This window comes from Leishmania major, chromosome 14, assembly GCF_000002725.2.
Source record: "Leishmania major strain Friedlin complete genome, chromosome 14".
Classification (NCBI taxonomy): domain Eukaryota; phylum Euglenozoa; class Kinetoplastea; order Trypanosomatida; family Trypanosomatidae; genus Leishmania; species Leishmania major.
Genome location: NC_007255.2, coordinates 216,384 through 235,087, shown reverse-complemented (window position 1 = coordinate 235,087; position 18,704 = coordinate 216,384). Strand labels below are relative to the sequence as shown.

The window sequence follows — 18,704 nt, the reverse complement described above, 5'->3', positions numbered from 1 at the left end:
ACGGTGGCAGCCGTGTGTGCATCTCACTCACCGCCCTCGGCCCCCTCCGACACACACACACACACACATGCACATCCTCCCGTGTATGATGTGCATGTGTGTGTGTGTACATGTTTTTTCCATTGTTTTTCTTTCTTTTCGTCTGTTTCTTTGCTTTCTTTGTATTTTCACTCTTTCTTCTCTTTTTTGGTGTGTGCACATCCCCTACAAGGCGACCACACCCAAACCCAAATCCACATTTCCACCTCAACCCCATGTGTGTGTGTGTGTGTGTGTATGTGTGTGTGCACGCGCGCGTGTGTGTGTGTGTGTGTGTGTGTGTGGTGGTTTGTTTCTCGTTCTTTCCGTTGCTTGTTTGTTCTTGTTTAATGGGTAGCCCCCTCACCCCCTTTTCCACCCCCTCACCTGAAATATACCTTCAAACGAAAACGGAAAAGGAACCTCCCCCCCACACACACACACATCATCATCATCATCACCAAACACACACGCACGCCTCATATAACAACAGAATAGCGTGAAAAAAGAAAACAAGGAAGACAACGTAAAACGATGTTGGTTCGTGAGAGGAGTCGGTAGAAAGGGATTTGGAAAGGTCGAAAGGACGGCAACCGACAATGTAAACGAAAACAGAGGAAGAAGACAACAAATAGGAGAGCGAGCAACAGACAGAGAGGAACGAACAACGACAAACAACAAGGGGGGAGTGAAAGGACAGCCCAAATGCGCAAGAACGGAAGTGTCAGCCCGTCCCCCACCCCACCCCACCCCTCACCCCAACTCACGCACACCGATTCCGTGAAGAAAAGAGACAATCATATAGAAGAAAGAAGAAGACTAAGATGGAGTGGCGGTGGTAATCTTCCTGCACGAGATGGCCTAACTTCCCTCTGCAGACGCGCACCCACATGCCCTTCGCCCTTCTCCTCCGTCCCCTTCGCTTATTGATTTGTCTTTGCCTGTTGGTTTTCAGCTCCTCCTCCTCCTCCTCTTTTTTTTTTCGCTCCTCCTCCCCTCCCCTCCCCCCACCCACCTCCATCCACACTTTATCCTCTCCTTCCTTCCTGCTCCCCCCCCTTCCCCTCCCTTTCTACGGACCGATACATATATTCATACGTATGTATATCTTCGCTTCTCTTATGGTTTTTGTTTTTTTGTGCGTGTGTGGGTGTGTGTGGGGGGGGACTTGTTTTTTTTTTCTCTTCTTTCTGTTGTTGTTTTTTGTTCGTTTGTTTTCCTTTTCCGTTTCGGGGCTCGCACAAGTAGCGAGGCACGTTCGTCGTCTACTCTTGTGCGAGTGCAACTCTCCATACACCCACGCCAGCGCACGCCCATGAGCACATAGTCTCCTGTTTCTTTCCTACTGTGTTCGTGTGTGTGCGTGTGTGTGTTATGCCCCCTTTTCCTTCCCCTCTCCCTCAAGGATCGATTTTGAAAGTGCGTCAGCTGTGGGTCTTATATTCCTCCTTCTGAGTTCACTGCCACCTGTCCGCGTTTTTTCTTCTGTGTGTGTGTGTGTGTGATTATGTGCGTGCTCGGCTATGCGGAAGGTCATACCATCGTCTCTCTTTTCTTTCCGTTTTCGTGATGGCGCACAAGTGTGCGTGCATACTTTGTATGGTTTTGTGTAAACGTGTACAGAGGGGTGGGGGTGGAACCCAACAGCAAGGATGGATGCACGCACGTTCGCACTTGAACACCTGCATGCTTACACCCACAGACATACACAAGTATCGAAGAGCTACAAAGTGGACGGAAACAAAAAAAGGTTGAAAAGATGGACCAGCTGGCTACCGCTGGTGCAACGTCCTGCGGGTGCGGATGAGTGCGGATGGGGTGGGTTGGCCTTCGTGCTGCATCGCTCTGTGTTTCCGCCCCCACAGCAGGGGCAGCTGTTCGGGGACAAGGCTGGAGCTCGCAGGCCTACCGGTGCGCACGCGCACGCACACGTGTGGAACGAAAGGGAAACGCAGGGAGGGGTACACCCATACTTGAACTCGTGGTAGTCTACCGCCTCTTTTCAGGAGGTTATTCGCGGTAAGAGGTGTCGCGGCGACACAGCGTGCGAAGTAAAATAAACTTCGCTGTGTATACATGCGTGCGTGTGTGTGTGTGTGTGCTCTCTTTTACTCTGGCTCTTACTCCTCCGTCTGCTGCACCTCTGTAAATAGCATTGGTGCGTCTTACGCAAACGGCTGGCTGGGTTGCCGACATCGATTCCACCCGCTTGAGCGCGCATACACAATTTTGTGTGCTTTACGCAAGGGACTTTGGCTCACTCTCACGAACGCACTCCCGCTACGCCGCCTGTCTTTTTCCGACTGGATATATCTAGTTCGTAGGACGCAGCCAAATACACGCCGAGACGAGATGCAGTGGCTCGACAACTACGGTGACCACCACTACGACGGCCACGCCGTGCAGATGTGGTTGGCGAGCAATGTGGATGTTTGCGCGTACATCGCGGGTGCGTACCTCGCCTTTGTCTTCACCGGTCCGCGGCTCATGGAAGCCCTCTTTCACGGCAAGCCGCCGACGGGCATCAAGAAGGCGTGGGCGCTGTGGAACCTCGGGCTCTCCGTCTTCTCCCTCTACGGCTGGCTGCGTGTCGGACCGCCGCTGCTGCGCCGTCTGATGCACGACGGCCTGCACAACACCCTCTGCACCTTCCACGAGGATGAGTTCTACACCACCAAGGTCGGCTTCGCCATCGGTATGTTCGCTATCTCGAAGGTGCCCGAGTTCATCGACACGGTCTTTCTGCTCATGAGTGGCGTGAAGCTGGCCTTCCTGTCGTGGTTCCACCACGTCACGACGTACCTGTTCGCGTGGTACAGTTATCAGCAAGGGACCAGCATTTTTATCTGCGCCGCCGCCATGAACTACTTTGTTCACTCCATCATGTACATGTACTTCGCCCTATCGGAGGCTGGCTTCAAGAAGCTGGTGAAGCCGTTCGCCATGTACATCACGCTGCTGCAGATCACGCAGATGGTCGGTGGTCTCTTCGTGTCGGGCTACGTACTCGTCCAGAAGCTCACCGAGGGCGCAGGGAACCCCTGCAGCGGCACGTCCATGTCCGCCGCCCGTACGCAGCTGGTTATCTACATATTCAACTTCTACCTCTTCTCAGAGATGTTCATCAAGGCTTACGTGCTGCCGCGCAAGGCCGGCGCCGCCCTGCGCCGCCCCTCGCCGTCGAAGAGGTCTTAGTAAAAGCACCGCAGTGCATCTTGATACTTATAGTAGTTTCCTTTCCCCTCCCCCTTTCTCTCTCCGTCTCCTCTGCCACCGCCCCCACTCCTCAGTGTTCTCTCGTATTTCTGTGTGTGTGTGTGTGTGTACGTGTGCACGTATGTGTGGGTGTGTGCCCCCGTGCTGTCGGATGCTCTTCTTCTCCTGCCTCTCCCTCTTCAAGCACTCTTCTTGCTCTTTCCCACCGTCCCGAGAGGCTCACGGGATGGTGGTTGCGTAGGCGTATACTTTTTTCCGGCTTGCCCGTGGTGGTGGAATGGACATGCTGAAGACAGCATAGAAGCAAATGAACGAAAATGGTGTCCGGCCTCATGACGTGTGAGGGTGTGATCAGGTTCGATGACGATTATGATGATTTTTGTTTTGGTTACGACGGCAGTGATGCGGTGCGTGCCTGTGTCGTATTACACGAGTCTTTTGTGCGTGTACGCGTGTGTGTAAATTTTTTTGCATGATTCTCTTTTCTTTATTTTTTGGTCGCATGTCAAACTCTTCGTGATCTACATGATAGATTCTGAAGACCACTAAGCGGCAAAGCGGAGGCGGTGGCGGAGGAGGGGGGGGGGATGGGGGGCCAAGAACTGCGCCCGCAGGGTATAGACACGCACGCACAAAACTATAAAGGAAGGCGAAAAGTAGCAACAGTGAGGCCGCGTAGGTCGGCGCATGCGCGCATGGGTACAACGCCATGGCGAAAGGCTGCAAAACGCTTGCATTTCTGGTTCTTTCTTTCTCCCCACCCACCCCCTCCCATGGAACTTTTATTGCCGGATTCCCTCATTGCCTATTGGATCGTTGTCTCGCTGAGTGAGCGCGCACAAGGGCGCAGTGCGTTTGTGTGTGCAGCCGTGTCTGGGTGACGCTCTTCACCATCCCACCCTACCATATCTTTATGTTGACCTCTTCTCTCCCTGTGCGTGTTTGTGCTGATCTTCTGTATGCCTACGCTCTGTCTGCGCACCGGCGTACGTGAGCCGGTGCATGTGTGGATGTGGTGTGCGCTTGAGTCGTCCGCAGAAACATCCTGTCCAAACGGTAGTCTGCAGCACCTTGGCCTTGCCCTTTTTTTTTCTTCTTCCCCGCCAGTTTGTGTGTGTCTGTGCGTCTGTGTGTGGTGTTCCCTCCTCGCTCGCCCCTCCCTATCCCTTCCAGTCTCTCTCATGTGCATTCATCATCATCGTGTGGAGCGCACCACCTCCTCCCTGGCTCTCTCTCTGCCCACACCCCACCCCAACTCGCGCCTAAGTGCCCTGTTCTCCTGGGTCGCTTCCAGCGTACACGCGTGGTGCTGTGTAGGGACTTCTACGCACAAATAAAACTATGAAGTACATGTATAGAGAGAGAGAAAGAAAAAGGTTCCTGGTGCGCGTGCACGAGAGGGGTGGGAGAGAGCAGGCACACGCGTCAATGCAATACGCCCCCTTCCCTTCTCCCTCTCCTTCTCCGCCTTCCCTCTTTTGGTTTTTTTTCCGCGACAACTACATGTGGTGTGTGAAGAATCGGGTGAGCGAAGAGGCGCACGGGATGAAGTTTTGTGGCGATGCCCTCCTGGATCCGCTGCCTTCAAGGCTATGCGCGCAGTAGCACGGCGCACGACGACGATGAGCTGCTGTTGCACCTTCCCCTCATACGACGCATTTTGGTTTGTTTTCGCTCTCTCTCTCTCTCTCTCTCTCCCCTCTGTTCTCTTTCGAAGAATCTAACTCGTCGCACATCACCACCGGGCCCCCTCCGCCCATCTGTCTCCCTCCCTTTCCGTGCATGGGACTCGTTCAGTCTGCTTTTCTCGACTTGACAACACGGTATTCGTTGGTGGATAATACCCTCGACCGAAAACAAAGGAAACATTACAGCGCATCCATTCGCCATTCTCTCCCCCCCCCCCTTCCCTTTCTCTCATTAGTATCCAGCACGCCGCTATCAGCCCCCTCCCCTCTCCTCTCCCACTCGTCGACATCATGGCCAGCCTCATCAGTTACATCGTCAACTACGACGGCTACCCGCTGCAGGCGTACCTGCTCGAGAATATTGACGTGATCGGCTACATCGCCTCCATCTACCTTGTCATAGTGGGCAAGGGAGACCGCATTTTGAGCTGGTGGAACAAGCGTAAGGCGCCGGCTGCCGATGCCCAGGCGAAGCAAAACGGTGCCAGCAAGGAGACGGTGGCGGCGCTCAAGTCATGCTATACTGCTGCCTCCACGTACCACCTTGTCCTCTGCATCGCGTGCGCCCTCGTCTCGTGCATTCTGGTGCCCGCCATGGCGCAGTCTGTCCTGGTCAACTCCTTCTTCGCAACCATGTGCCTTTGGGATGACGCTCTCATCTACAAGGGCGCCGTCGGCTTCTCTCTCAGCGCCGCTGTGGTAGTGAAAGTAGTGGAGCAGCTCGACACATTCTTCCTGGTCCTGCGAGACTACATTGTCGCCTCTCCAGAGCAGGAGAAGAAGCAGGTGCGCCGCGTGCGACCCTCTCACTGGTGGTTCCAGGTACTCATCGCCCTCTACTTCTGGCACACCTACAGCATTGGCACCAGCTGCTTCACGATGATTGCCACCATTACGATGGCTATCTCTGCCGCCCGCAACTTCTTCTACATGCAGCAGGATGCCGCGCAGGCCCAGGGCAAGACCGCCATGGCCACCAAGTCGAACCGTGAGATCTTGGCGCTGGACATGGCGGAATGGATCAGCTGCAGCGCGCTCTCCGTCTACGCCAGCTACATGAACTATACACATGAGCGCGGGTGCATGACAGTGCAAGCGAACGTGCGCATGGCCCTCGTCATGTACGTGACGGCTGTCGTGCTGCGCTTCCGCGAGCTGGGCAAGGGCTCGGAGGCCCCGGTAGCGCGCGAGTCCAAGAAGAACCACTAGCACCGCTGGCTCTCACAACCGCTCGCTCGTCCACACACGACGACAGTGTGGCCATGCACCAACGGTGTGCTGCTGCGGCATCCGATGTGGGCGCGAAGTCAGCTGGTGGACGCTCTGCGTGTGTGTATGTGCGTGCGTGCTGCCGTCGTAGCCCCCACCCCCTATCCTTCTTGTGTTGGTTGTTTTCGTTTTTTAGGGAGAGAAGAGGAGGGAGGGGGGGGGGGGGCATTCTTTTCCATCTCACCGGTGTCATCGTGCACGCAGACACACGCGCGCACACATACGAGGAAGGCCCAAATGCGCCCCAAGAAGGCAATATGCACATGAAAGTCTTTTCTGTCGAGGTCTTTGCGGGCTCTTATTCCTATCGCTGTGCGAATTATGTGCGAGTGCAGTCACCTTCGCCCACCCACCCACCCCCTCGCTGTATGCGTGCGTGTGGTATCAAAAGAACACTCTAGTTGCGCTCTCTATGCTCGTCGTCATCAGCACTACGGCCCTCCCCCCCCCAACACACACACAGACACACATACGACCTCTTCCTTTCACGAGAACCCGTCGTGTGGATGCATCTTACTTTATCCTTATCACTTGACTCTCTTGTTTTGTTGTGTGTGTGTGTGTGCGTGTGTGTGTGCGTGTGTGTGTGCGTGTGTGTGTGTGTGTGTGTGTGTGTGTGCGTGCGTGCGTTCCGCTGTTTCGTTACTCTTCGTGTTCTCCACGATGCTGCTTTGTAGTCGCCTGCTCACTTTCAGTGTATGTGTATGTGTGCCGGCGTGTGATTCGATTTTGTCGTCGCTTCCGCCTTCGTTCTCATTCCTCCTCGCACATGTGTGCGCGCCTCCCCCCCCACACACACACACACCCACACACACGTGCACGCACCGGCCTTGTTACACGCCCTTTCTTTTGCTTTGTTTGCCTTTTCTGGTGCTGTGTGGCTTCTCGGGGTGCGCATGTCCGCCACAGCCCTCCCCCTCCCCCCTCCTCCTCCTCCTCCCTCTGTAGGAGAGAGCAGTGCCTGGTCTAAGCGTCTCTGCAAGATGACAGCGGAAGACCAAAACAAAAACGCCGACGAACTCGGGAGTAAAGACGCCCGCGTGCAATGCACGAAATCCGTGAACGAAGGGAGGAGAGGGTTTAGTGGAAGGGGGAAGAAAGAAGAGGGGGCGCCGTCGCGAAACGGGGGCTCGTTGCTGTCGTTTTCTCTTTTCTGGTCACTTGTTTTTTTTTCTAGCCAGCTCTCCTCGTGTCGGCCTTCTTCGTGCTTGACGGACTCGAACCCCATATGCACGCCTGCTGCAACCTCCACCTCCGCCTCCACTCACCCTTCCTCCCTCCCACACACACACACACACACACCTCCCCTGCCCTCGCCTTGCATGTGTGCGCCCTTCTGTGGAACTTTACCTTTTGGGGGGAGCGGCCTTCTGTGTTTCTTCTGTATTTTTTTTATTCCGTCGCACTTCTCTTGGGCGCTGTCACCACCACCACCCTCCCAACCCCTCTCCCCTCCTCTCAGAGGGTCGCACACGATGACGGTGACAATGTGTACAGCATGGCGCCTCTTTTCTGTCGTCCGTTGGTTGGTCTAGTGGCTGCGTGGCTCTTGCGCGAGCAGAGGTGGTACGCCCGTGTGCTCTCATTTGGTTGCTTGACCCACTACACCACAGCACACCACCAAGCCCCACCCCGTCTCCTCACTTGCCTTTTCTTTGCTCATCCATTTTTTTCTTATTTTTTTTTTTGTTCTCGGTGAGGAGGAGGGGGGAACTGTGTGCTTCTCCTCGTATTCGGCATAAACACATGTGTATACACACTCATTGGTACCTTCCTCTCCACCACCACACGAATGTGATTCTCTATTATTCTTTTTATTTTCTGGGGGAGGGGTTGTTGTATTTTGTGTGCACTTCCTTTCGCTTCTCGCAACACCGCGCCCTCCCTCCTCCCCTTCGCTTCCCTCCGCCCCTCGGTAAGGGAGGGTGGCAGCGGTGGTGTTGGAGACCGTGACGGGGTCGGTGAATGGATGGAGAAAAGGCCATAGCATGCCCGTCTGTGTGATGCTCGCTCTTTCTTTAAGACTGGAGCTGTCTCTCCACCCCCTCCCCCATTCTCTTGCAAACACGCGATATAGGTGTGTGCAGCAGGCGAATGGCGTGAAGGAGCCTGCGGGTGCGTCATCTTCTCTCCGTTCTTCTTTTCGCTGTGCGTCGTTGTTTCCAACCGCTGAGACATTTCATTTCATTTCGCTTCGCTCTGTGGCTTGCTCAGTCCCCCCGCCAGCCCCGCCCGCTCGTTCACACCCTCGCGAAACCTCGCAGGCGACGGCGCCGGCAGACCTCACAAGCGACTTTGACGAAACAGTGGACGTGAGCGGCCTCACAGAGATGGTCAAGCAGGCGGACGAATAAAAGGCGCGCGCGACATACCGAAGCCATCAGCGCAGTCATGTGTGCTTACAGTCCACTTCTCGCGCTCTCTCTCTCTCTGCGCCTCTGCGTGCATAAGTGAAGTGGGCGCACAAGCAACTACTGATGCTCACCACAACGAACACGAAAATATAGAGATGCATATATATATATATATTGATGAGCGAAGCGGCTGTGGGAAGCTGTATCTCTTCCACACACACACACACACACACATGCACCTCGGTCGCTGGCTCTCCGCGAAAGTGAAGCGCGCCGCACTTTTCCACGTTTATCTTTCGCCAACTTCCCCGTCCCCGCTTCCCTGGCCGTGTAGAGGCACTCGGCTTGCGTAGGCCTCAGAAGAGGAGAGAACCAAGTATACATTAAAGACTCAACCACGCTTGAATTATGGACAAGGCACGAGGGACGCCCGTTCTCTGCGTGCGCGTGTTTTGGAGCGTCTACTGCATGATAGGGAGACGAGACAAGCGAAAAAAGGGGATTCAGTGGTACGTTTCTGCTGCCTGTGCTCCTCAGAAGAGGGAGGGTGCAGCGCACCTCTGGTGCCGCCGTCTGTCTGCGTGTGTGAGTGTGTGTGTGTGTGTTTGTGTAGTGCTTTCATAGGCTGACATGGTTGAGCGAAAGCATAAAAGGAAACATGTGAAAGAGCAAACAGTCGTGTACACGCATCCGTGTCTGCGCGAGGAGAGAGGTGGGGTTGTGGGGTGCGTTTAGCGCGCTCCACTCCCCATTGCTCGCGTGGTGCGTTGCGGCTGTTGTACCTTCGACTGTGTCTCTTCCTTCCACCTACACACACACACACACACACCTCTCTCTCGATTCCAACACCCCCTCGCATGTCCGTGTATGTGTTTGTTCGGTGCTGTTTTATGCAACTTACCCACTTGATGTATTGCCGCTCTGCTCTGATCCTCTCCTCGCTTGCGGCACATGACCGCACCACGCGCGACGGTCGCTCACGAACGCGCACACCATCACGCGTATCAGAAATCTGGTACGGACACATACACACATGCTCTCTCTCTCTCTAGTTGGCGAAGTCGTTTGCCCCCTCGAACTTGTCCTCCGCTCATCTCGCTGAGCGCCTCTGCTCACGCGTCTCTGTGCGGCGCTGACGGCACTGCCTCGATACGTTTTCTTTTCTTACCGACCGTGCCTTTCCATAGGCATGCTGTTTGGTCAACTGGTCTGCTACGGATGCCAGCGCATCCTCACTTACCCTCTCGGCGCCATCAGCTGCCGCTGCCGATTGTGCAGTAGGGTCAACGCGGCACAAAACTTGCAGATTAGATGCGGCACATGTGGACAAGAGCTCCACGCACCGATCAACACGCTAGCACTCCTGTGCCCGTGCTGTGGCACCGTAACTGACATCCCAGAGGAGCTACTGCCACCGCTGCCGAGCTGCGTCGACCTTGGCGGTGGCGAAGGAACGGAAAAGGTCATCTATGTCTCACATCCGACTCTGCCGCCTCGGCCGCGCCCCAACGGCGAGGCCAACATGAACGCCACTAGCTTCGTCGGTTCACGGAGACTGTCGACGCAGCTCCGGGGTGAAGGACGACGGCGCTCGGCTTCGTTCGCGCGGCGCCGCTTTTCGTCCGAGGAGGGTGAGGGCACGGCAGCACAGGGGAACCAGGAGGAGACCGTCGTCGACGTTGACGCCGATGGCGCGCGCGAGGCTGGAAGAGCGCACAATGCGGATGGAAAGTGCAGAGATATCATCGGTCCCATGGCGCCGGATCAAGCTTATGTATCATCGGCGGTCACCGAGCCGTCGAGGGGGGCGCAGCGGGTGGCTCCGAGCCGCCTGGCGCCAACGGTTATGATTGCGACACGCATTCTGTGAGAGAAGATGAGGGGAAGTACTCTGGGAGCAGGTAAATCAGTCTTTCGGCGTCTCCTTTGAGCCTTCTTTCCCATCCACTCACCCACGAGGTGAAGAGGGCGATTCAAAAATCGTTCTTGGTGATCCCCCACCCCTCCTTCCTTCCTTCCTCCCATGGAGTGCGGCTGCTGCTGTTGCTGATCTCACTATACGGATGACATCTTTCTCTCGCGCTGCTCTCTCTCTCTCGCTCTTTCTCGTTCATGTACACCGTCGCTTCCTTTCTTGTGCACGTTTACTGTGGTTTGTGCGGAAGCCGATCCGTTTGTTTTCTCTCTTCTATTCGCAGACGGGGTCATTGTCAATGGCGGTCATGGTTCGACCGTGTTTTTCATGACGCTCACTGTGCACTGTGCACAGGCCTGTACAGCTTCTCCGCCGATATCGGTGCGACGCCCAACAACAACAAAAAGTCCCTGGACCGCCACCCCTTTTCCATGTTGTGTTCTCGAGATGGAAACCAACGATTCCCACGCCCGCGCACGCGCAGCTGCTCGGGTGCTGGCACAAAAGGGGGACACCCCTTATGCGAATCTCTTTTTCGCCGCTGTGTGCTTGTGGTCTCCCTGCTCTCACTGCTGAGAGCCGTGCGAACAATACAAAAAAGGCGGCGGGCGGGCCGGGGGGAGAGGCTGGTCCGCTCCTGAAAAAACCTCGCTCGCCTCGGGCCTGTGTCTCTCTGGGTATCTTTCAGGCTGTGTTGATGATCCTTCACGGTGCCCTCTCACAGGAGCGGGACCGCCTCCTCTCGTCGTACCTGAAGTCACCCATCACACTGTCGTTCCCCCCCCCTCTCCCTCTCCTCGCTCTTCCCTCTCCCCCTTCCTTCTTTGTGTATAAAAAAAATGTTTTTTTTTTTCGTTTGGGGATGGGGGACGCTCGTAGTGCGTCAAGCAAAGCTAGCAGCCCTTCTTGTGTCCTTGCCGCCACCCCTCGTGATTTTGGGCGTTCAGCGGAGCCTGGAGACAGTCCGCGGCCCCCCATCATCGCCGTCCTGTATCGTCCAGGTCAAGCAAAAAGGGAACGACAACCCGCACGCGGGGGGAGGGGGGGGGGGCAGCGCCGTTTAGTTTCGTACTTTCTCCCCGCTCTTGCTGCTCACGTCAGACACGGCAAACAGTGGACGACGTATCCTTTATCTTTTTTGTATCCATATCGCCCCTCTCACTCTCTCTCCACCCCACCCCACACCCCCTCCATCATCACCGATCCCCGCATTACTCGCCGCAAGCTGGCGTCTGTTTTGTCTTTGTTTTACTTGCAATCCGTCACCATGATGGCGAGCGGTGGTGACGAACAACTCGATGCGCTGGTCGACTCCATTCTGCAGTCCAGTGACCACCTCGGTAGCATTGATCAAATCACCCAGCGGCTGCCATCACCACAGCAGCAGCAGCTGTCCAACCCTGCGTTCACCTCCTCGACACAGCAAAGGGAGCACACCAGCAGCGACAGCCACGACACCGGAGTGAGGGCCCACATGCACGCCGTGAGCCCCGGCGGCAGCAGTAGCTCTGTGGGCAATTTTGTGGTAGCCGTACCGGCTGCCCACCACGCGTCGGCGTCCACGAGCAGAGCGACAGCAACGCACCTGGACACCGAGGATGGAGAGAAAGGAGAAGAGGAGGACGACTTGAGCGCCCTGGTCGAGCGCATCCTTGCTGGTCCCGGCGTCCGTGGGCGCCCCTCTACCTCGTCGGCCTCGTCCCCGCGATTCTCCCAGGTCCCACCACCGCACATCGGGAACTCCGGGGCCACCAGCACAAGCGGGCTCAAGGGCGCCACTCGGGTGAAGGGAGGAAGTAGCAGCCTGTCCCGCACGTTCGGCGCCGGCCCCGCCTCACCGAATGCCCGCATGCAGGCGGTTGTCCGCCGGCTCACCCTCTGGTACGAGCGTAAAGAGGCGAAGCGCGTGCAGGCCGTGTACGAAGCCCTCGAGCGGGAGCAGCTGGACTGCACCTTCGAGCCGCGCATTAACCGCTTGGGAGTGGAGGTGGGAGGCAGTGTGGTTGTCGATGAGGATGATCGCCCTCTCCATCGGCGTCACTACAGCGCAGATGAGTATCCGCGTCGCTCCTCAGCTTCATCGAAAGCTCGTGGCAGCTCCGGCAGTCGCGCAGTCTCGCACACGAACACGATCAGCATGTCCTCGTCGTCTTCCCGAGTCACGCCGCACGTGTGTGAGTACATTCCGTCGCTGCAGCCACCGTCGCAGCCCATCACCGGCGCCGACGCCTTTGTGGAGCGCCTTCGGCGTGCACAGGACGAGCGGGACACGGTGCGAGAGGCCGAGGAGGCGAAGAGGCTTCACTACTACGACCCGACAACCTTCCGGCGAGACCTCACGGTGCCAGTGCCGTTCGAGTTCGTTGAGACACGTCCGCGGCGACTGGCGGCGGCGATGACTGCCGCGGCTGGCGGCTCGCCGTCGCGTGGTCCCGGCGACATTGTGGGTGTCACACGGACAAGCATACCTCCATTCAGCGCGCGCGCAGCTGCACTCGCTGCATGCGGAGATGCGGGGGCGACACCACCGCGACCGGCGGAGGACGGCTTCCGTGACGTGAACGAGGACAAGCGCCTCACGCCCGAGAACACGTTTCTCTCACTCGCCCCACACATTCGCGAGACGCTGCTGTTTGACCGACAGATGGAATTGCAGCTGCGTCGCGCGACGGACTCGGTGCGCCGTGTGACGCGGGGCGAGTGAGTTACGCGAAAGCAAGAGGGGAAGGCGGGCGATTTGAGCGGGGGAGGGTGGCGGGAGAAGGTAAGACTGTCCATCTTGTACATCCGGGGCCACTCCACAGCGTGTACAAGAAGCAAAAAAAAAGCACTGCCGCTGCTGCTTCAGTGTCGCCGTCAATGTTGTTGTGTGGTTGCACTTGCTCGAATATGCTCATGCCACTGGTGCGCCTGTGTGCGCGTAAAGCTGTGTGCTCATTCTTTGTTGTGGTTTCTCGTTCAGTGCGTCTCGCTGGCTTCCTCGTTACTTCAGCTCTCCCTCATATTTCCCTTCGCTCATGTACTTTGTATCTCGCCAAACCGTCCGAAACGAAACCCAAAATAAGTGCCCTTTCCCCTACCCCACCCTTTTCTGCCTTCTGTGGATCATGATTCCACAGGTGGAGACTCTGCAGTTGCGAGGTGGGGGGGAGGGGGAGGGGGGCAGGATGGCCTGGGAGGGTGAGCGGTTGTGCAATGACTGGCAACTTGGTCACCTCATGCCTTTCGGTCGATCTACTCTGCCACCATTACTACCACCAACACTGCAGCCCCTCTACCTGGCGCCTCGGGCGCTCTCTGTGTCTGAAACGCGCGCGTGATTAACTTTTCCGTCCTCTTCATCTCTCTCTCTCTCTCTCCCTTCTGCGCACGGTGTCCCAAGCAGCCTCGCACTTGCTGCTCGTACACATTGCAGCACCTCTGCCTCCCTTGTTGGCAGCGGTGTTTGGTGTCGGGAAGAGTACGAAAGCAGTGGCGGAAGTATGCGTGGGCTGCAGCTCTCTGGTCACGCATGGCGGCCGTGTTTGTCCAGCGCAGCGGTGTCTCTGCGCACATTCAGTAGCTGCACCACGAGCACGTCAGGTGCGGCGGTTGTCGTCACCGCCTCGCGCCGAAATGGGGCAGTATTATCTGCAGTGTACATCACGCAGCGCCTGTACCGCACAACACAACAGAAGAAAGGCACCAGCGACGCGGCGAACAGCGACAGCGGCACTACCGTGGGCACCAGTGTGGGTGCTGACGCGACCAGCGACGACGCTATGGATCTCATTTGGTCAGACATGCCCGATGTGCACGAGCCGAATCACGAGGCGACGTTGACGAGCGGCCCGCACGAGCACAGAGCTGCCGCAGCGACCCGCGCGCCAAAGAGCTCGCCGCATGAGGAGAGTCGCGCATCCGACGCGAGCGACACAGCCGCGTCCTTGCCGGAGCCACCGGTGTCGCACGTGTGGGTATCTATGCACAACATGCCCCGCAACTGGCTGCATGAAGACATTGTCGAGATGATTCACCAAGTCGCCGAGCACGCAGGCATCGCCGCATCCGAGGCTCCCCTCTTGTCAGAGTCCGCGGCGGGCCGAGAAGGCGACGTGGCGGGGGAAGGAGGCGAAGAGGGGCACACCGGTGAGGGCACCAGCAGCGCGCTGAACCACGTGTCGTCGCCGTTTGTGCGCCGCCTGCACATTCCTTTCGGCCGCCGCACCGGTCTTGTGTACGGCAGCCCGAAGCTGCTACTCACCTCGCGGCAACTCGCCGACTATCTCCTCCATCGACTCAGCTTCGACCCAGACGACTTCCGCAGCCGTGTGTACTTTACCCGCACAAAACCAGAAGAGTTGCCAAGTGGCTTTCAGCAGCAGCAACAGCCACGTGAGGGAGGAGGTGCTGAAGGTGATGCAGCCAACGGTGACGGGGTGGCGCAGGTTACGTACACCCCGATTGAGGAAACGGTGGAGCGAGAGCAGGACGAGGCGCTGCGCACGTTGGTGCTCGACCGCTACCTGTTCGCCCCGGACCTGCTCCTCGACATTGCCAAGTCGCATCAGAGGCGACTCGTCACTAAAAACGAGAAGGTGCTGCTTGACGCCTTCGTCGACGGCGAGGAAGACAGCGATGCTGATGAGGAAGACGAAGATGGCGGTGACGTCGAAGATGACGACGCAGTAGGCGGCGGCAGCGGTGCCGACGGCGATGCTGAAAGCGCTGCTGCGACGCTCACGCGCCGTCACCGGCGGCGTCAGCGGCACCGTGCCACGTCAACGGGTGGGCCCGGTAAGAGGAAGTCGCCCCTCACACGGCGTGTTCGGGCGGGAACGCAGAAGCATCTGGGCCGCGGATCCATGCACAACATGCCCATCCCGAAGCCGTACGTGGTGGGCCGCAATCTGTAGCTGATGGGCCTCTCTCTCCCTCTCTTGCATTAGGCGAGAGAGGGAGAGCGGGCGTGCTTGAACTGTATGGGTCGACAGTGTTCCGCTGCATGCGTGTCGCTCTTTCTCTCTCTCTCTCTCTCTGTGCATGGGCGGAGGGTTCGCCCATGCACAGAAGGAGCGAGAGCGGATTATGTGGCGAGGAGTTGTAGGCAAGTGACCATCTACGAAGGCGCGCGCGGAAATCGATGTTCGCCTTCCCTCCTGAAAAGTGGTGTACCGCCTTCACAAGTAAGAAAAACGCAAAGGCGAACAAGAAGAACAGTGTGCGCACTGGCGCTGCTCGTGCCCGACGGCACCCATTGCGAGCCCTGTATCGTGTGTGGAAGACAGCCAGCGCCTGCGGCTCATGAACACGTTCGCAGTACCGTCGTGACGGAGCAATCCACTCGGCTTAAACTGGAGCGGCAGTATGGCGAAGTTATGTGGGTGTTGTCGACGCTGACTTCTACGCGCGTTGCGTTGCGCATGTCTTTCTCTCGCTCTCTCCCTGCACATTTTTCGTTTTGCGTCGAAGGGCAGACTGCACCCATGAGCGTCTTCGAGCTTGACGTCGTGGATGTAGTTGTCACACACAGGTAGTACGAGCTGCAGCCACAACAGCGACGGCCACCCTCCGTACTACACGTCGGTATGACCAGAAAGAAGAAAGGATGGGGCACCAAGACGGCGTGGTCGATGTCTTTCTTCGACATGATGCCGTGGGTGGCCGGGGGCAACGTAGCTAGTGGGGCGCCGCTGACTGCAGCGGCACCCGCGTCGAGCTGCACTCCACCTCACGGCACCACCTCGCCTCCGTGTGATGCCGTCACCAAGGCAGTATGTGCATCGCCCACCTCCTCTACCCCGACCCTACACGGCAAGCCTTACAAGGAGCGCAAGATGCGCGAGCTGGATCCGCTCACGCGCTGGCGTTGCCGGCGTTGTGGCGTGATGCTGCAGCCGCCTCTCGATGCAGCGACGGGCAAACCGCGCTACGGGGTGATGATGACGGAGCACCTGGAAGGGGTATCGTCGGGAGGAACGGCGTGCCTGGCAACCGGGGTAGTAGTGTGTGCCGCCGGCACCATGCGCTACGAAAAGGTGTTGCATGAAGACACCTTGTCGCATTCTCAACCGAGCAAGCGGCCGCGAGACGACGCGGGCGAGGGCTTAGCTAGAGGGAGAGCGACGGAGGAAGAGTCTGTTGTCGCCGGTACTCGCGAGTCCCAACGCCACGAACACGACGGTGTCGACAAGACTACGGCCTGCGAAGCCCTTCGCCGTTTGCTGCGCCGGTGTCAGCAAGGGGCACGGCAGCACGGCAACGCGAACGCTTCACCCTCGCCGCTTCTCTTCATAGTTGTTGAGAATCCAAAGACACCGGCGAACGCGGGCGGCATTCTGCGAGCGATGCGCTGCTACGGGTTGCATGGGCCCGCCGCCGCTGCCGCGACGGTTGCGGCCTCCACAGAGGAAGTCACGGATTTGTGCGCGAGTGTCGGTGCCTCCATGCACGCCACCGTCGAGGCGGCTGCGGAGAGCGCAGAAGGGTCGGTACGACACCGCGTCGGCAGCTTCATCTACTCGGGAACGCGGCTGCAGAAAGCTATGGCGCACTCCGAGTACGCCCACGCACTGCGCACCGACCCCACGCACGCAGGACGCGATATTCCTCAGCTGTGCGTGCCGGCTCTTGACGTACTGTTCAACGTGCTGAGAGACGAGTACGGGTACCAACAAAAGGAGCCGCGGTCACCATCACCCTCCTCCGTGCGTGTGGTGGCCGTGGAGCTGGTGGAAGGTGCCATTCCTCTGCCATTTTACGCGCACCCCTTCAGTCATCCCACTCAAGATGTGGCACTGCCGCGTGTCGAGCAGGACGCTACCTCGACTGTCGCGCATGTCCCAATGGTCTTCTACATACTTGGTGCTGAAGACGGTACCCTTTCTGCCCACCACGTGCAGCACGACGTCGATGATGTTGTCTTCATTCCAACGACCGGCAGCATGAACCTGGCAGCCACCGTGAATGTTCTCCTGTACGACCGCCTCTCGAAGGAGTGCTGCGGTGTGCACCCCGGTGTTGCAGAGGCTGCATCGACAGGGAGTAGGTGGAAGGGCGTGTTTGACACGCGTAACGCCAACAACCGAATGCGCTGGACGCGCACTCCCCACTGAGGGCGAGAGGGAAGCAAGAGTGGCATTGAGTCTGTGCATGTGTGTGCAACCCAGAGCGGCTCTCCTGCGTTGCCAGCGCACCTGTGGCCACACTGCACCGTCGCACCCCTCCCCCTCCCCTTTTTCAGATTGGCTGCTCCCTGCGGAGAGAGGAACCGACGGAGAGCGTGATCATTGGCGGAAGCATGAGCGATGCTCTTTCGTTGGGTACTCTCTCCAACCTTACACCCGAGCACACACACACACACGCACACACACACACACACACAACGTCCACTAACGACCAGCATAACCAACTCACAAAAATTGCAGGCAACGAAGCAAAGCTGAAAGCGCAAGTTGTGGACATGAAGGAGAGAGAGAGAGAGAGAGATCGGGGAATGGATGACTGGCCTTGTTGACAACCGCACACGGGTGGACCCCTTGGGTGTGAAGCGCCTGCGTCTGATGAAATTCCACGCCTCGTTTCTTTTTCGTGTTTTCTTGCACTTTTCCGATCCCGGTCGTAGGCACACACACAGCTAGGGAGCGCGAAACAACGAAAACGAGACTGCGCTGCTGTAGGGCGGACAGAAAGTGGATGCCTGTTCTGAGACGTGCGCGCGTCGACCACCACGAGCGCAGCCAATCTTTCTTTCTCTCTCTCTCAAATCGGTCCCTCCTCTCACTGCCTCTCCACGATGCGCGAATTCAGTGTTCCCGTTTCTCACGCTCGCATGTGCATCACGCAGGCACGCGAAAATGCCTGCGTGATAGCCGCGTACGCATTCCGCGAAGCCGAAGACGTTGCTCACCACACGCACCAAACACGTGTAAAGTTCACTAGACCACCGCTAGCGGCTGCACCATAGATGCACCCAGACACGGACACGCACGCGTGCCTCCGAACATACAACGATTTGAGCTTCTTTTTATCTCCCCTGAAGGGCACTTGCATGGTCCTGTACGACTTGCCTGCATTTTTCGTGTTACAAGCGTAGACGCCGTATGTGGCTCACATGGCTACCTACCACGCCGCCACCTGCCACGTATGTGAGCGGAGCGGCGAGGAATGGGCCCCGCCGGGAGGGGTACCACAGCCGCCACCGCTACGGGAATGCCTTGCCTCTTGCTCCTCGTGTTCTCGCCTCTTCGCACACGACCAAGTAAA

General features: G+C 57.7%; 6 protein-coding genes across 6 annotated transcripts; all 6 read left to right on the top strand.

Annotated features, from left to right (window-relative positions):
- Positions 1 to 2,370: 2,370 nt before the first annotated feature.
- Positions 2,371 to 3,213, top strand: ELO1.1 (beta-ketoacyl-CoA synthase; the record flags this gene model as incomplete). Its single annotated transcript, XM_001687612.1, has 1 exon — positions 2,371 to 3,213. One exon carries the CDS (start codon positions 2,371 to 2,373, stop codon positions 3,211 to 3,213), a length of 843 nt encoding a protein of 280 aa, XP_001687664.1.
- Positions 3,214 to 5,213: 2,000 nt separating this feature from the next.
- On the top strand, positions 5,214 to 6,131 carry LMJF_14_0630 (putative fatty acid elongase; the record flags this gene model as incomplete). Its single annotated transcript, XM_001687611.1, has 1 exon — positions 5,214 to 6,131. One exon carries the CDS (start codon positions 5,214 to 5,216, stop codon positions 6,129 to 6,131), a length of 918 nt encoding a protein of 305 aa, XP_001687663.1.
- Positions 6,132 to 9,734: 3,603 nt separating this feature from the next.
- LMJF_14_0625 (conserved hypothetical protein) lies at positions 9,735 to 10,415 on the top strand (the record flags this gene model as incomplete). The annotated part of the gene is made up of 1 exon (XM_001687610.1): positions 9,735 to 10,415. One exon carries the CDS (start codon positions 9,735 to 9,737, stop codon positions 10,413 to 10,415), a length of 681 nt encoding a protein of 226 aa, XP_001687662.1.
- A 742-nt stretch (positions 10,416 to 11,157) lies between these two features.
- On the top strand, positions 11,158 to 13,164 carry LMJF_14_0620 (conserved hypothetical protein; the record flags this gene model as incomplete). Its single annotated transcript, XM_001687609.1, has 1 exon — positions 11,158 to 13,164. The coding sequence occupies one exon, from the start codon at positions 11,158 to 11,160 to the stop codon at positions 13,162 to 13,164; it is 2,007 nt and encodes a 668-aa protein (XP_001687661.1).
- A 778-nt stretch (positions 13,165 to 13,942) lies between these two features.
- LMJF_14_0610 (conserved hypothetical protein) lies at positions 13,943 to 15,355 on the top strand (the record flags this gene model as incomplete). The annotated part of the gene is made up of 1 exon (XM_001687608.1): positions 13,943 to 15,355. One exon carries the CDS (start codon positions 13,943 to 13,945, stop codon positions 15,353 to 15,355), a length of 1,413 nt encoding a protein of 470 aa, XP_001687660.1.
- A 732-nt stretch (positions 15,356 to 16,087) lies between these two features.
- On the top strand, positions 16,088 to 17,554 carry LMJF_14_0600 (conserved hypothetical protein; the record flags this gene model as incomplete). Its single annotated transcript, XM_001687607.1, has 1 exon — positions 16,088 to 17,554. The coding sequence occupies one exon, from the start codon at positions 16,088 to 16,090 to the stop codon at positions 17,552 to 17,554; it is 1,467 nt and encodes a 488-aa protein (XP_001687659.1).
- Between the last annotated feature and the right edge of the window lie 1,150 nt (positions 17,555 to 18,704).